This window comes from Suncus etruscus, chromosome 8 (genome assembly GCF_024139225.1).
Source record: "Suncus etruscus isolate mSunEtr1 chromosome 8, mSunEtr1.pri.cur, whole genome shotgun sequence".
Classification (NCBI taxonomy): Eukaryota; Metazoa; Chordata; class Mammalia; order Eulipotyphla; family Soricidae; genus Suncus; species Suncus etruscus.
The window spans coordinates 123,222,569-123,238,236 of NC_064855.1; the positions used below are offsets into that span (position 1 = coordinate 123,222,569).

The 15,668-nt window shown below is 45.7% G+C and overlaps 1 protein-coding gene across 1 annotated transcript in view; it reads left to right on the forward strand.

The window, feature by feature from the left end:
* Positions 1–15,668, forward strand: part of MYO16 (myosin XVI) — a 296,697-nt gene that overhangs the window by 152,401 nt on the left and 128,628 nt on the right. The window contains exons 20-21 of the mRNA XM_049778145.1: positions 934–1,075; positions 12,674–12,746. Of these exons, the coding sequence (XP_049634102.1) occupies positions 934–1,075; positions 12,674–12,746 (215 nt within the window). The remainder of the gene's footprint in view (positions 1–933; positions 1,076–12,673; positions 12,747–15,668) is intronic.

Sequence of the window (15,668 nt, forward strand, 5' to 3'; positions counted from 1 at the left end):
ACTCCGGGGCTTTAAATGTTGTTTAGAATCTTTTTATGGGGGCCAGAGTGATGGCACAGAGGGTGGGTGTTCGCCTGGCATGTGGCCAACCCAGGTTTGAACCCCGCATCCCTTAGGGCCCCCTGATCATCGCCAGGAGTAATTTCTGAGCACAGAGCCAGGAGTAAACCTGAGCACCACTAGGTGTGGACCAAAAGTAAAGAAAGAAAATGTCCCACTAGCGGCCAGTGTACCACTCACCCATACTTTGTGTCCAAAAAAGGGTCTGCTCTCAGAAAACAGGCGCAAGCGGTCCCCAGCTTGTTGGTCCCCAGAGTTGCCTGATCTGTACCAGACCATGAGGGGCGGCAGCTCTGTAGTGAGAACACAGTGGAGGATGAAGAGCCAGTGCAGGGTTAGGGAGCACCTCTTCCGAGCTGGCAGTTGACCTGCTTCGATCCCTGATCCCTCAGGGTCCCCTGAGCACTGCAAAGTGCAACCTCGCAGCCCCGAAGCACCCCCAAGAAACCCAGAGAGCACTCTAGGGTTCAAGCAGAACATAGGACCACCTGCCCAAGTGTCCAAATCCACTAGGAGCACTATTGGGGAGCATATCATATCTTCATATCAGAGCGGATGGGGCTTTCCTCTCTGAGGTTCATCTTCCCAACAGATGGAGACTTGGCCTCCCTGAGCCTCGCTCTCTGGGACTTTGAGACCACCTGGAAAAGCCCACAAAGCCACAATGGCTTGGCATAGCCATGCCTGGGGTTCCATGTGACTCATTCTGGGAGGCCCAGCTCTGAGCTTGGGAGTGCGAGATGTGCTGAACTCCCCCACACGCACACCACCGACCTAACCTGGAGAAGGGCTCTGACCCCAGGCATCTCTGGAAGGTGCCCTTGCACCTTGCTCAGGGCTGACCCACCTCACCACCTCCCTTCCTCTCCCCAGGGGACATTCTCACGAAGCACCTCACCATCGAGAAGGCCGAGTGCTCCCGGGACCTTCTTGCCAAGTCCCTGTATGGCCGCTTGTTCGGCTTCTTGGTGAACGCCATCAACTGTTCCCTCCAGGGCCAGGCGGAGACCAGCAGGTAAGACGGTGGCCCCAGGCGACATCTCCACCACACCCCCACTTAGCTGCACCCTGGTTCTATTCATGGAGCACCCCATTCTTCCAGGGATGCTCGGGCCAACAGAAAGGGTTCCTGTCTGTTCATTTCCCAGATTCCAGCCTCCTCCTCCCACCCCTCTGATGCACCAGCCCCCCACCCAGCTCTCAGCACAGACACCCCAATGCTTTGGTTTCCCAGGGGCTTTTTCAGGAGAGATCTAGGGCTAACTGTGCTGGCTGGGTGAGACGAGGCTGTTATCTCTCAGCGTCACGTCCCCAGGCCCTCGGGATTATCTGAGAATTATAGCTCCCCTCAATTGAGCCCACGGTTAATATTCTCGTCACTGGCTCTGGAGCTTCCCTGAAGGCTGACGTGCGCAGGACAGACATCACACAGGATGGGGGTCTGGGAGGAAAAACAACCCTTTGTCCCTCTCGACCTCAGAGTGGCTGCCAGACAAATGTTCTTGGAACGCAGCAGAACTCGCAGGGTTCTGGGGCAAGTTGTGACACACACACACACACACACACACACACACACACACACACACACACACACTTCTCCAAACAGTTCAAGGACAAAGGACTTCTCCGCAGAATTCTCATTAAAATCCGCACACACGCTCTCTGCTCTCTGCACATTGGCAAACACGCCCTATGCACAACCGGTGTGGTTCCTGCGTATGATCCATATTTTAGCTCCCACACGGAGCCTAGTCTTGACTTTGCTATTACTTCTTATCAGTTAATTGGCGATTTTTTTCCCTTTAAATGTAGAGATTATGCATGGGGTGAAACGGATATGCCCCATCTGCCTAATTTATCTTGTGTACGATTATTGGCAGCTCGAAGGTCTGCCCAAGTGAACGTTGACAAGGAGGAATCCTTAAATCCCAGTGCAGGAGGAACTCAAAGGAATTTTCCACTTGCTGATTAACTCTTGAAGGGCCTCAGAGGTGTGTCAGTGGGGCCAGAGCAATAGTGCAGCAGGAAAGGTGCTTGTTATGCAGGTTGCAGGCCTGGATTTGATCCACAGCACTGCACAATCTCCTGAGCACTGCCAGGAGTAGTCCCTGAGCACTGCTAGATGTGCCTTCCCTCCCCCACTCCTACCAAAAGAGTTAAAAAGTCATACATATAAAACAAAACAAGATGTTGTTGTTAAGCCAAGCTTGGCCACGATCAAGGAAGGAACCAATCCCCTGTCCCCTCTCTTGTCCATCTGAGGCCTCTTTGGACCCCACTGACCCAGAAGGGAACCGCCCCAGAAACCTGGGAAAATGTGGCTTCACCCCCTGGGAGGGGTCCCTCCTCCATCCCCACTTTCACCAGACCAACATTTGAATCTCCAATGTTAGGCTCATGGGCTTTTAATTTTTATTATTGTTAGGTTAATTTTTACATTTATTTATTTTGCTTTTTGGGCCACACCCTTCCATGCTCAGGGCTTACTCGTGACTTTGTACTCAGGGATATCACTCCTAGCTGAGCTTAGGGGGTCATATGGGATGCCGAGAACCAAACCCGGGTGAATTGTGTGCAAGGCAAGTGTCCTCCCTACTGTACTGTCACTCTGACCCTCAAGTTACAACATGTTTCAAAGAACATGTTAGGATTCAGGTTGAGTTTCCTGCCTCTCGCTCTCTCCTTTCCTGTTCTTGTGATGTTGGTATTCAGAGAATCTCACAGGGCCTTGCTGTGTTGGGGTCCCTCATGGGATCTGTCAATCTGGGGACTTTCACACATGGTCCTGGTATATTAGGAGACACTCATGTGGTCCTGGTGTGTCAGGAACCCACATGTGATCTTATTCTGTTTGATGGAGTATGCGTTAATGTGGAAGCACCTTGAGGTACATGCTAAACCTTTACCTTTTATAGTCATAAAATAATACTTTATTACATAGAATTGTTATTTGGAGCTTTCAGAGCTATGACTATAGGCAATAAATATGCTTTTCACATGGAAAAATTACTGTGATTTAAAAATATATTTATTTATTTTTGCCTTCTCGTGCCATACCCAGAGTGCAATGTGGGACTATTTTTCTGATAATGAAACGGGGGGGGGGGGGTCCCTAAATGGTGGTGGGTGGATTCCCCAGATCCTCACCTGACTGGATGATGGAGCTGATTCCATGGGAGAAGCCTCAGGAAAATCTTTCTTTCCTCTCTTGTGCCCCTGTTCAATATGAATTTTGTTGGGGCTGGAGTGATAGCACAGCAGTAGGGTGTTTACTTTGCACATTGCCGACCTGGGACAGACCAGGGTTCAATCCCCGACATCCCGACATCCCATATGGTCCCCCGAGCCTGCCTGGGGTGATTTCTGAGCGCAGAGCCAGGAATAACCCCTAAGCACTGCTGGGTGTAGCGTCTCAAAAATATGAATTTTGTTGATTGATATTAAATGTCTTACAAGACCACACGAGAGGACAATCCTCATGTTGTGGGCACAGATGTGGAAGGAGGGAAAAATTCCTCTTCCAGCCAGATTGCGGGCTGGACACGTGGGTGCTGGCCAGGCTTCGTACCCAACAGGCTTTGCGCCTTCTCCCTGCCCACTGACTGGACAGAGGGCGAAGCTTTAACCTCTCAGATGGAGATTCCGAAAGCCAGCTCAGGAGCTGATAACAGCCTCAAACTGCAGACAGTCAGTTCTGAAGTAATTAAGGGTGTGTGAAAGACATGGCCACATTACCCTATTAAGTATTATGTAAAGTACTTAATTTGTAATAAATGAATGCATGTTATTAGTTTCCAAATGCCTCATAGACATTCTGAGATGCCTGCTGTGTATTTGGGAGGAAATGAAAATAGACTTAGGGTTGGTTTTTTTTTTTTTTTAATTTATTTAACATGTAATAGTCTGTCTTCCTGCACTGTCTTTTCTCTGATTTGATCATCAAGTGGAGTTCAGAAGCACGTCCATATACAGTGAACAGTCACTGCTGTTGCTTCCTATTTTCATTGGCCTACAACAGAGAGCCAACCCCTCAGTTCACTGCCCACACTTCCTTGTCTCCCCCCAGAACTCACAGTCTCCTCCGCCCCAGATTTGCTTTCTGGTCCAGATATGGACTTTCCCTTCGAAAACAGATGGTGATGTGCCTGTCTGGCCTAAAAGAATGCCAGGGAGAGCCAATGTCACACTTGTGCCCGTGCTAAATGCACACGTGGCAGCTTCCCAGAAAACTCGGACTAGATACCTCCCATTTAGACCATTGCATTTCTTCATGGAGTTATTCCAAATACCACGTTTGCTTGATATCATTCTGAATTTATCCTTCTTCTGCTGGCTTACTTCATTTGACATATCTTCCAGTTCCATCCATGTTGCGGCAAACTACATGATTGAATAATTTGTCTCCAACATCCTTGGCCCTAGAGTATGACGAGGAGAGAGAAAGAAAAATGGAGGAGAAACATAGATATGAAAAGGTGGGAGCAGGGAGGGGCCAAGCGGTCTCAGGGTCATTGGTAGAGATAAAAGAAAGGACAGAACTAAATAGCAAGGCCAAGTCAACAGCAATAGGATCAATAGACCCGAATTCCAACAATATAAACTGTAAATGAGCCTGTTAAACTGGCAGGCTTGGGGGCAAAGGTGGAGATTTGGGATGCACTCTAGGAACATTGTAGAGGGAGGTGAACACTGGTGGTAAGATTGGCCCAAATTTATTGTGTGTCTGAACCCCAACTATAAAGGACCTGTAAACCACAATGGTTTCAATAAAATGAAATTAAAATTAAAATCTCAGGTTAGGGCTTTCAGAGGATGCAGTAGCTCTACCTCTTGACATCTTTGTCTCTGCACACCTTTATTCACTGCAACATATCTCATAGGTAGGGCAGGGAAACAGCAGACATCTGAGTGCAGACAAGTGAAGGACATCACAGTCTGTGGGATACTATGCAGCTTTGAGAAAGACCAAAAAAAATTATGTAATTTGCTGCAACTTGGATGGACCTGGGGGGAATAGTCAGAGGGAAGGACAAGCACAGGATATTGTCACTCATCAGCAGGGTTTGAAGAGCAGAGAATATCCTGGATACTGGAGCCCAAACAGAGATTCCAGGAAGAAGATGGTCTATAGGTCATTTAGGGACAGGTTGGGGTCCTGGGCACTTTGCTGGTGCTAATATGGAGTGATTGGGCACAGCAAAATAGTGTAGATCAATGTTACTGTAAATACATAGTTTAATACCTATCTGTCAATCTTCTATCATTTATCTATCATCTATCTGTAGATCATCTGCTAGTTTTATCTATCATCTGTCATCTACTCACTTATCATCTGTCATCTATTCACCTATCATCTGTCTATTTCTCATCTACCAATCTATCCTCAATTTTCTTTTTTATTGCTTTATTTAAACATTGTGACTTATAAAGTTGTTCATAGAGGCCAGAGCATAGCAGGGAGGGTGCCTTGTTTGATTCCCAACATCCCATTGGGTCAACCCAAGTTTGATTCTCAGCATCCCATCGGGTCCCTCCCAAGCTCTGCCAGGAGATTCCTGAGTACAGAGGCAGGAAAAACCCCTCAGTGCCTCCCAAATAATAAAATTAAAAATGAAATTAAAAAACAAACAAGCAAAAGTTATTCATAATACAGTTGTTTTGGGTATTCAAAGTTCCAGTACCAACCCCAACCCCTTCCCCAGTGTGAACTTCCTTCCACTACTATTCCCAGTTTTCACCTCCCACACCCAAAGCCTGCCCACTTAGCAGGCATAAAATAATGTCTTTTATAATGCTTTTGACAACTAAATGGTAATATAATTATTAGAGAAAAAAAAAACCTTGGTTGTAGAAAACTTGTAAAAACTGATTTATATCACCATGGTGTCATTAAGCCATTGTCTGAGGATTTACTGAGTTGTTTGTCCTTAGTTGGTCCTTCTAAGTAATTATTTTGTTGATTGAACTTAGTTGGCCTCTCTGCCACTTTCCCATCTATTTGCTGTGCTCCTATTAGGCTGTCAGTATTGAGGAATCTATCCTCAATTATCTACCATCTATCTATTTACCTATTATGTATTATCTATGAATTTATCTACCATCTGTCTACTTATGTATATAAATATATTTAAATGATAGATACATATATTAAAATATTTTCTTTTTATGTGTATGTATTTATAGTTATTAAGATATTTATATATTAAAATAATAAACACAAAATAAAAATGAGATTTAAATGAGGTTTATTTAAATAAGCAGCGCTCCCAATGCAGTGGCCCAGTTCCTTTCCAGGGTGCTCAGAGAGGAAAGAGTTTTCAGCCTAGAGACGTGTCTCCCTGGGATCCTTCAGCAACTTGGTGTCTCTTCCAATTACGTATTGTTTTAATCAGTAAATTATCCTAAGTTCTGACTTTCATCATTTGTTTTGATTATCTCTCATCTTCATTTATATATATATATATTTATATATCTATAAATTCTATCATCACTTTCATCTGAAAGAAATTCTTTTGAGTTTTTTTTTTTGACAGATTACATGAGGGAAGACATCCCTTTCAGGGGTCTCAAACTCAATTTACCTGCAGGCCGCAGGAGGCAAAGTCGGGGTGATCCTTGAGTGCAAAGTCAGTAGTAAGCCTTGAACATTGGGGGGTGTGACCCAAACAACTAAAACAAAAAAAAACAAAAAAAGATCCCTCTAGGGCAGGGCCACAAAATGTTGTACGGAGGGCCGTTTGTGGCCCCTGGGCCACGAGTTTGAGACCCCTGCTACAGGTTACCAATTCTTTTTCTAACACTATCTGAAATTATTTAATTGTGTATTTATTTATTTGTTAGGCAATGTTTGTGATTTTATCATCAATTTCTTGCATGTTTTTATTTTTTTCTGTAGACTTTTGCTTGCTGTTAATTTGCATGTATTGGGTATTCCATCTGGAATTTCTTCTGTAGTTCTTATACCTAGAAACACTGCTAGTGTTTCTTTTTCTAATAATTTTTTGTGCAAGATTTTTCTCATTAGCAATCTTAATTATTACCCCTTCCTTTGCTTTACATCTATTATTTCTTTGTCTTTCATTGCCTTAGATGTCACTGCCAGTAGAATATTGAAAGTTTCTGGTGAGAGGGAGCCATTCCTATTTCCAAATTAAAGCAGTGACCCAACTCTTTTCAATATCATGTTCTTAGAGTTGCAGTAAGTCATGTTTGTGAAATGAATGCCTTTGACTTGTATGCAATTCCCCTCACACTTCCTATATTCGTTCAGTGCCGCTGATCCTCCTTTTCCTTGGTCATGCAGCAAATTATTTTTATATAGAATATGTGGTATATAAATAGAAGAGATCCTATATAATTACATAATATACAATATATTAATTGTACACTTATAAAGGTATATATAAATATATCAAACAATTATACAGAGTATAGACTGTATTCATTCATGATGCTCTCAATTTCATTTCCCTATCGTTACTAAGAATGTTTGTATTTATTTACATTACTGAAAATAAAAAAATCTTTTTTGTTTTTCTGATATCAGCCTTCCCTACCAAAGGTGTCTTCATGAGTAAATTAAGTTGCTTTGTGTTTCTCTGCTTTCCGACATTCCCAGGAAGGCTTGTTCCTCAGATGTTGGTGAAATTCTTCATGAAAATCTGGGGAGCATTTGATCTTTGGGGGGGTTTTTTGGGTTTTTTTTTGGGGGGGTCAGACCCAGCAGCGCTCAGGAACTACTCCTGGCTCTACCCTCAGAAATCACACACACACACACACACACACACACACACACACACACACACACACACTCACCGGGCAGGCTCGGGGGACCATATGGGATGCTGAGATTCCAAACACCATCCTTCTGCATGCAAGGCAAATGCCTTACCTCCATGCTATCTCTTTGGTCCCAGGCATTTGGTCTTTGAAAGCCAGTGTTTGGACTTGATAGTTCTGGACTTTGTTTTCTGGCCCTTCCTTGACTCTGTTTGGTGACTTGTATATTCCTGCTACTGTTTAGTAATAATATCCTTCCCAGTATAAGGCATGAGAAAGATTTAGCTTCAACATTTAATGTGTTGTGTGTCCTTTCATTTCTCATGTTTGTTCTTTACCTTGCTGGCTTCTTCACTTATATTACATGTTTAAGGACTTTCTTTTTTTCTTAATTAATATCTTTACTTAAGCACCATGATTACAAACATGTTTGTAGTTGGGTTTCAGTTATCCTTTCAACTTTGCTTTTTCTTCAGTTTCTGAGTTCAATGTTAGTTGCACACACAGATGAATTTTGGACCTGGAGTCTGAGGACCACGAGGCTTTTTATCTCCAGGGACCTGCCCTTAGTGTCATCCCTAGAATTTAGTTCTCAATATTTTGTCTTTTTTGTGTGATTTCAGAGAGAAAAATAGCAAAGCAATGTGTCAAAAATAAATAAATAAATAAAATTGACATGCCACTGTTTTCCTGCCTGCCTCCACTCGGGGTGTTTCCCCCCATTAAGTGGTGAGAGCTCTCCGATTCTTATGAATATAGCATGAGTGACTTCTATTTCTGCATACATTTATTTAAACCATGATACTTATTCCCATGACAACCGAAACGACACAATTGAGAAGCTAGACAGAAGCTGCTTTCTAAATAATTCTCCTTCTGTTCCATTTCTTTACCCAACACCCCAATGTATAATGACTTCCTAAAGAGCTGCGAATCTTGTCTCTGGAATTGTATGCTTATTTTTTATTATTCTTTGAGTACAATTTTTTTTGTCCAACAGAGATATCCAGAGGAATAAGAAAATACTCATTTTGCCAAAACATCCTATGGATCCCGTACCTACCCTAATTTTAAATTACTATATTATCTTATATAAAATAAAGGTGAAGGGAGATTACACACACACACACACACACACACACACACACACAGTTATGACTATTTCCATATCCTGTGGGTTATAGCTATGATGATTTTCTGTGAATATTAATGAAAGGGGGACAGTCCCTATCAACAACTGGGCAATTCACTGAAGCCAGAGATCATGTTTTCAGGAGCTGTGGGGAGAGGGAGAAGTGCTTTGTTCAATATACACGTTCTGTGCCATTTTAGTTTCTCCTGGTCTTTATTTTCCTTTTGGACAATGATTCTTATGTAACTGCCCATTTTATCTGAGTGCCAGATTGATCCCCTAAAACATGTGCAGAATCCATGTTTATGGGCTTCACAAACCCCCACCCTGCGCCTTTCTGTTGGTGGGATCGTTTTTTAGCCAAGAGCATAGAGCCAGGCGTTCCGAGCATCCATGCAAAGGAGCACTGCCCACTTGCTTTCATACAAAGGAATACTGCTCACATGTGCGTGTTGGTGGGGGCATCCTGGCCTCTTCCAGCCCCCCAGCCTGTCCTGAGAGCCAGTACACCCCAAATCTGCATCGATGCTGTAGCTCATGTTTGTGTGCTGAAGGATCATATCTCAGTGTGTCCCCCAACAAGCAAGAGCAACATACTCCTGCTGCCTCTGGGGGACTCGCCTCTCTCTCCCCAGATGTGAAACACCAGCTCCTGTTTCCAGACTGTTTCCACTTTCCAATATGACCTCTAATCTGCAGGGCCTCTCCCCTCTGCCCGCCACACACCTTCAGTCCCCTCTGCCATGGCAGCTTTGTGAGCTCTTCTGCTTGAATGCTTCAGGGCGCAGAGTAATGGGGTGAAGGTGTGACTTGGCTTCAGGCACGTCCCTGCCCTAGTAGGTTCAGGAGTCACCAGCACTCCCACCTGTGGCCAAGTTGGCTCTGAGGGACCCTTAGTTATGGTGAGGATTAGGCCTGAGCCCCAGGGAGGTGGTTTGCCCCTTTTCAGAGGCGGGGAGGGGGGGATACAGAGTTGCTTCCCTAAAACAGGGTCGTCGGGCCTGTCACAGCCCTACACTCTCAGATCAAGGCCAAGGACTCTCATGAGCCCAGATCCTGAGACTCACTGTTTGTCTGCCCCGAGGTCACCCATGACAGCCTCAGTCCCCAGGGTCCCGTGGTACCCCCTATGGCCAGAAGTAACCAAATGACTCAGCAACCTTCACAGATGCTGCTGCTTCTTTTGTTTGTTTGTTTTGGGGCCACACCTGGCAGCACTCAGGGATTACTCCTGTCTCTGGGCTCAGGGGATCATATGGGATGCCAAGAATCGAACCCCGGTCAGGCACGTGGAAGGCAAACACCCTACTCTCTTTGCTATCGCTCAACCCAGATGGTGTTGCCTCTTGTGGCATTTTGGTTGGTTGTTTGGTTGGTTGTTTGGTTGGTTGGTTGGTTGGTTTGTTGGTTGGTTGGTTGGTTGGTGACCACAGCCAGGGGTGCTCAGGGTTTATGCCTGACTCTGCACTCAGGGATCCCTCCTGATGGCTCAGTGAATATAGGATACCAGGGACTGGCATCTGTGCAACATTCTGTGCTCTCGCTCTCGCTCTCGCTCTCTCTCTTTCTCTCTCTCTCTTTCTCTCTCTCTCTCTCTCTCTCTCTCTCTCATACACTCACACACACATACACATACACACAAATGCTTCTTATTTTCAGTGACTGGATTCTGACACTGGGTTAGCCAGAAGCATCTGCTTCCTACATTTTGCTCTTCTTTTCTCATTTTACTGTCTTTTTTGTATATATAAATCTTTATTTAAGCGCCATGATTGCAAGCATGTTTGTAGTTGGGTTTCAGTCATAAACAGAATACCCCCCTTCACCAGTGTGACATTCCCACCACCAATGCCCCCCTCCTCCCCCACCTCTGCTTGTATTCGCGACAAGCCTTCTACTTAGATAATCCTTCAGCCTGGCTGTGATCTCAAATCCTTCCCTGGGTGGCATGATGGGTTCTGAGGTTACCCCCATGCTCCGCCCTTACACACTACTCAGGGTTTCAAGCTCTCTGTCCACCTTCAAAACGTTGAATCTCAACACTTTTATGAAAGGAAGACATCTGATTTTAAAAACTAGTTCAGATGCCAAAGAATCCAGATAGTGCTTCCAAAATGAGCAGAAGAGGGGCTGGGAGACAACTAGTGGCCTAGCCCTTGCCTTGCATGGTGAGCCCTGGCTGTGGTTCCTGACACAGTCTGTAAATGAAAGATAAAGGAGCCAGAACCTTTTCAGAAAGCAGCTTTAGTTTGAAAGAATTTGCCGCGAGGGAAGGAGCTTGACTAGGAAAACCAGGAGAATTTTGGAGTGGGTGTCACACGAACATTATCTGCTTTTCTGGGCAGAGGGAGTACCCAGAAGTGCTCAGGGACGACTCTGGTTAAGGTGCTTTGAGGCTGGTCATGTTGGGCCTGAAGGACCATGTGTTGCAGAGGGTGGAGCTTGGGGTTCCCATATGCCGAGTGTTGGCCATAGCCTGTCTCCAGCCCCAACTCAAGCTCTACGTTCAACATAATTCTTTGCACCAAATCTACAGCAATCAAACCAGAATAAAGGAAAGTTTGGTGATGAGTGAACACCAGATAGTGGCCAGAGAGTAACCAGATAGAACAGTTTCTGGATGAATTTTGTATTCTGTGTCTCTTAAGCATGACTAAGCCCACCAGATCTGGAAGAAATACAGAGTTTTGTTTTTATCACCTTTCAACTGAGCTGAATGTAGTTTCTTGTTAATAATTTTTATTTTTTCAGTGGCCCATTCTTTTTTCCAGAGAGGTTGAATGGGCAATACTGCCCACAGGGGGACACTCAGCTAGAGTGGGATGCTAGTGACCCTGGGTACGATTCTGGGAACATCGTTTGTTTGTTGTCTTAAAGAAAAATTTCTGGCTTGATTTTGGTTTCAAGACTGCGAGTCTGCGCTTCCTGGTCAGTAAAATATCCAAATGTTCGGTAGCTCTGGGGACCTATTTTGTTGGGTCCTGTTCTCCTGTAAGGCTCAGAGAAGCAGAGCAAAGGGTACGCAGAACCGGGCCTAGAACACCCTGGGCCTGTGCACAGGACAAGGCCATTTTGTGGGAGCTATAATGGACAGAGATGGGGGATCCTGAAGCATTGGTGGTAGTGTGTGTGTGTGTGTGTGTGTGTGTGTGTGTGTGTGTGTGTGTGTGTGTGTGTGTGTGCATGTGTTTAGGGGAACACAAGTGAATCTTTTCTCTAGAACATTCATAGCATGTCGGTCCACTGGCCATGATGCAAGACCCTTCCTGCAGGGGCTGAGGTCTTCCAAGTGCCCTTGCCAGGGTCCTTGTGACTTGCCTTGAGACCTGCAAAGTGAAGGGGCTGCTTTGCTGTCTTGGAACCACTGAGGTTCCTGAGCATTGAGAGTCTGCGGACCTCCACTCTCCCCTTCTTGGACGCAAGCAGGTCATGAAAGGGGCAGCGGCCTGTGTGGGCCCAAGCAGGGCTCAAACTCCAACACTCGGAGATCCTGTTGCTTCTCAAGCACACCCGCATTTTCAGTCAAAACATAAAGCAGGCATCTTCTTCCTCCCCTTGCGAGTCTATTTTGCCCTGTTCAGTAATTTGGGGCCTGTTTTGAGCTCCAGCTGGGGAAAGGTGCTGAGCCTAGGGACTGGGGAGGGCCTGCATGAGGAACAAAGTGCACTTTCCTACTTCGTTCACCCACATCTCTCCTTTCAGCGCACAGACATGGGACATCGGAGTGTTGGACATCTTCGGGTTTGAAGAGTTCCAGACGAATGAGTTTGAGCAAGTAAGTGGTCTTCCTTCCGCTTTACTGGGCGTCGGTGTGTTTGGACAAGAGGGGCTGTTCTTTCCCTCCTTTCCTCTCGGTAGGGACTTTGCGGTATGATGATGGGACAGCCTGGAATCAAATGAGTCTTTTGCCATCTTGTTTTAGAACAAGTCTCCCTGTTGGACTGATAGGTGGTAGGTGGTATATTAAGTGACCAAAGCTGGGTTTTAGGAAGCAAAGCAATTCTTATTCAAGGAGACTAGGATGTTGTCCGGATCTGTGGTGGTCAATGAGGGTCAGAGCATCTGTACTGGGATAGGTCAAACGTGGCCAGGACCTTGGCTAAGAATCTGAACAGAAGCCGCTGTGCTAGACTCTGGGCCAGTGGCTCCTGTCCTTGTGTGTTGGGCAACTCGGACAATGAAAATTTGCCTGGAACTCAAGGTGTTTGGAAAGTTTCCATTCGTTCGTGGTGTCTGAAGCATGCTGAGGGAATGGCGTCATCAGTGAGCCCAGAGAAACTGCTTGTAGGGTAGAGGAGGGCAGCGCTGGGCGAGCCTAGGCAAGCCAGGAGGGCACAGGGTGAAAGGGGGAGAAGACGACTGGAGGCAGTGAGTGGGGGACCTTTCCACTGCACAAAACTGGTTCCTCTTTCAAGCTTTGAAAACAGGGTGCAGGGACTCAGGACACCTCCATGTGCTGAGGGGGCACTATAACTCCAAGACTGTTCAGGCCAAGAGAGGAACCCCCAGTCTTCTGCACCCAGGATTTATAAACTTGCAGGCCACACCCCTGACTTACCAGGTTCTGCTCTGGCTGCCCTTTGGCTAAAATTAGGGGGCATGGTTCTGTGAGCTGGGTCAGAACATGCTGGTCCACTTACCTGGGTGAGTCAGCATGAATCAGACTTAGTCAGATGTGTTGTTTTGGGGAGCTGAGAAAGAAGGGCCACCTGCTTCCAGGTCTATGCAAGGGGGGTTGTGAGCAGAGTAGAGATGAATGGGAAGGAGGAGGGGAGGGGTTAGGTGCAGGGTACCTGCCAAGCTGAGTACCTGGGGTCCTGCAGATCAACCGCACCAGAATCCTTAGACCCTCGGGCCAGCCCCATAGATAATCCCTCAGACCAACCCATCATACATACCAAGCAAATAGTCCAACCCCTCAGCTGATTAATTCCTCAGCTCAACCCAACAGACCAACCTCACAGACCAATTCCATAGATAATCCCCTGAACCAGTCCCACAGATAATTCCTCAGACCAATCCAACAGACCCATCCTACATACCAGCCAAATAGTCCAACCTCAAAAATTATCCTTCAGACCAACCTCACAGACCAACTCCAGAGATCCACAGCTCAACACCACATACAATTGGCAGACAACCCATAGACCAACTCCACAAACCAACCCACAGACCAACCCACAAACCAGTCCCACAGATAATACCCCAGTAGTACACCATAGACTCCTTGACCAACCCACAGACTCCCCGCCTCAGACCAGTACCTCAGACCTCACCCCACCCCTGCAGACCACCTTGAAGCAGACTGGCTCCAGGTAATCTCAAGGTTGCCCTTGACATTTCCGTAGCCTTCGTGTCTTCTAGTCTGTCCTGAGACCTTCCACTGTTTCCCTGTGACTAAAGGACTCGCCGAATCCGAGTTGGGCCACATCCTGCTGTGCTCCCAGAAATCTGCCCATCCCACACTGTCTTCTGTGTGCTCATTTTCCCGGGACACTTGCAATTTCTGGATCTAAACTCACTGACTTTGTGCCGGAGAGATAGTACAGTGATAGGATGATTCCTTGCACTCACCCAGCACTGTATATGGTATCCAAACTTGCTAGGGGTAATCCCTGAGCACTGTTAGGTAGAGCCCCAAACAATCAAAAACCCAAACAACTCAACAATTTCACTGCAGTGATATGAACTCCATCCCTGGCCATTATTTCCTTTCTGTTAATCATTATTTGGTGGGGAGGTGGGTGGGTGGGGGGCTACTCCTGCAGCGCTCAGGAGTTATTTCTGGTTCTGTGCTTAGGGTTGCCCTTTGGGAGTACTCAGAAGATCATATGGGGTGTTAGGAATTTGAAGCAGGTCAGCAACAAGCAAGGACAAGTGCCTTAACCTCAGTACTATCACATCATTCCCCAACCCCCACAAAATACTTTAACGATGTGTTTTAGAATATGTTCGCAGCTGAGATTTTTTCTTTTAACAAGGAATTGGCATTATTTCAAGTGCAAAGGCTGAATTTCTATTAAATATTCAAAGTAAGTTTTCGACACTCGTGGGGAAAAATATCTCAAACCAATGGTCAGCTTTAGTTATGAAATACTGAAATGTATTTTTAGGGACCCATAATTCTCCTTACAGTTTTGCTCAGTTTTTGTATATAGGAGAACACTGAAGTTGTTGAGAGGGATAAAATCCTATTGGTTGTGAGGAATTTCCTCTCTGCACATCCAAGAACCCCCAAATTTGCAGGTGAACTTACTTTACAGCCACTATTGAGTACTAATAGCATCTAAACTTCTTCTTTGTATTTTTTCCACCGCAAATGTCCAGCCATGCACTAAGCAAATCAATATTGCTTTTGCAATCAACCCCAGAGCAACTATGATGTTTTGTCAAGTACATCGTTCTTTTATTCTCTTCTGGCCCATCACTTAACTCAGAACTATCCACTCTGAGCTATTCTGTCCTGGCTCTTCCACTGGGAAGTTCTTCCCTCCAGAATCCTGTAGGGAGTTTCAATATGTCATGGATGACAAAACAGAAATAAATAGTTAACTCAGAAGAGCAAATCTTCCTGTTTTGCCTTGCTCCCACAGAAAGGTGTGTATCTTTTTGGACAGGCGCCTCCTCCAGAAACAAGACACTCTGGAGAACAGGGATAAGGGTAGACGTGAGACAGGGTCTGAAGGTAGTCTCAGAG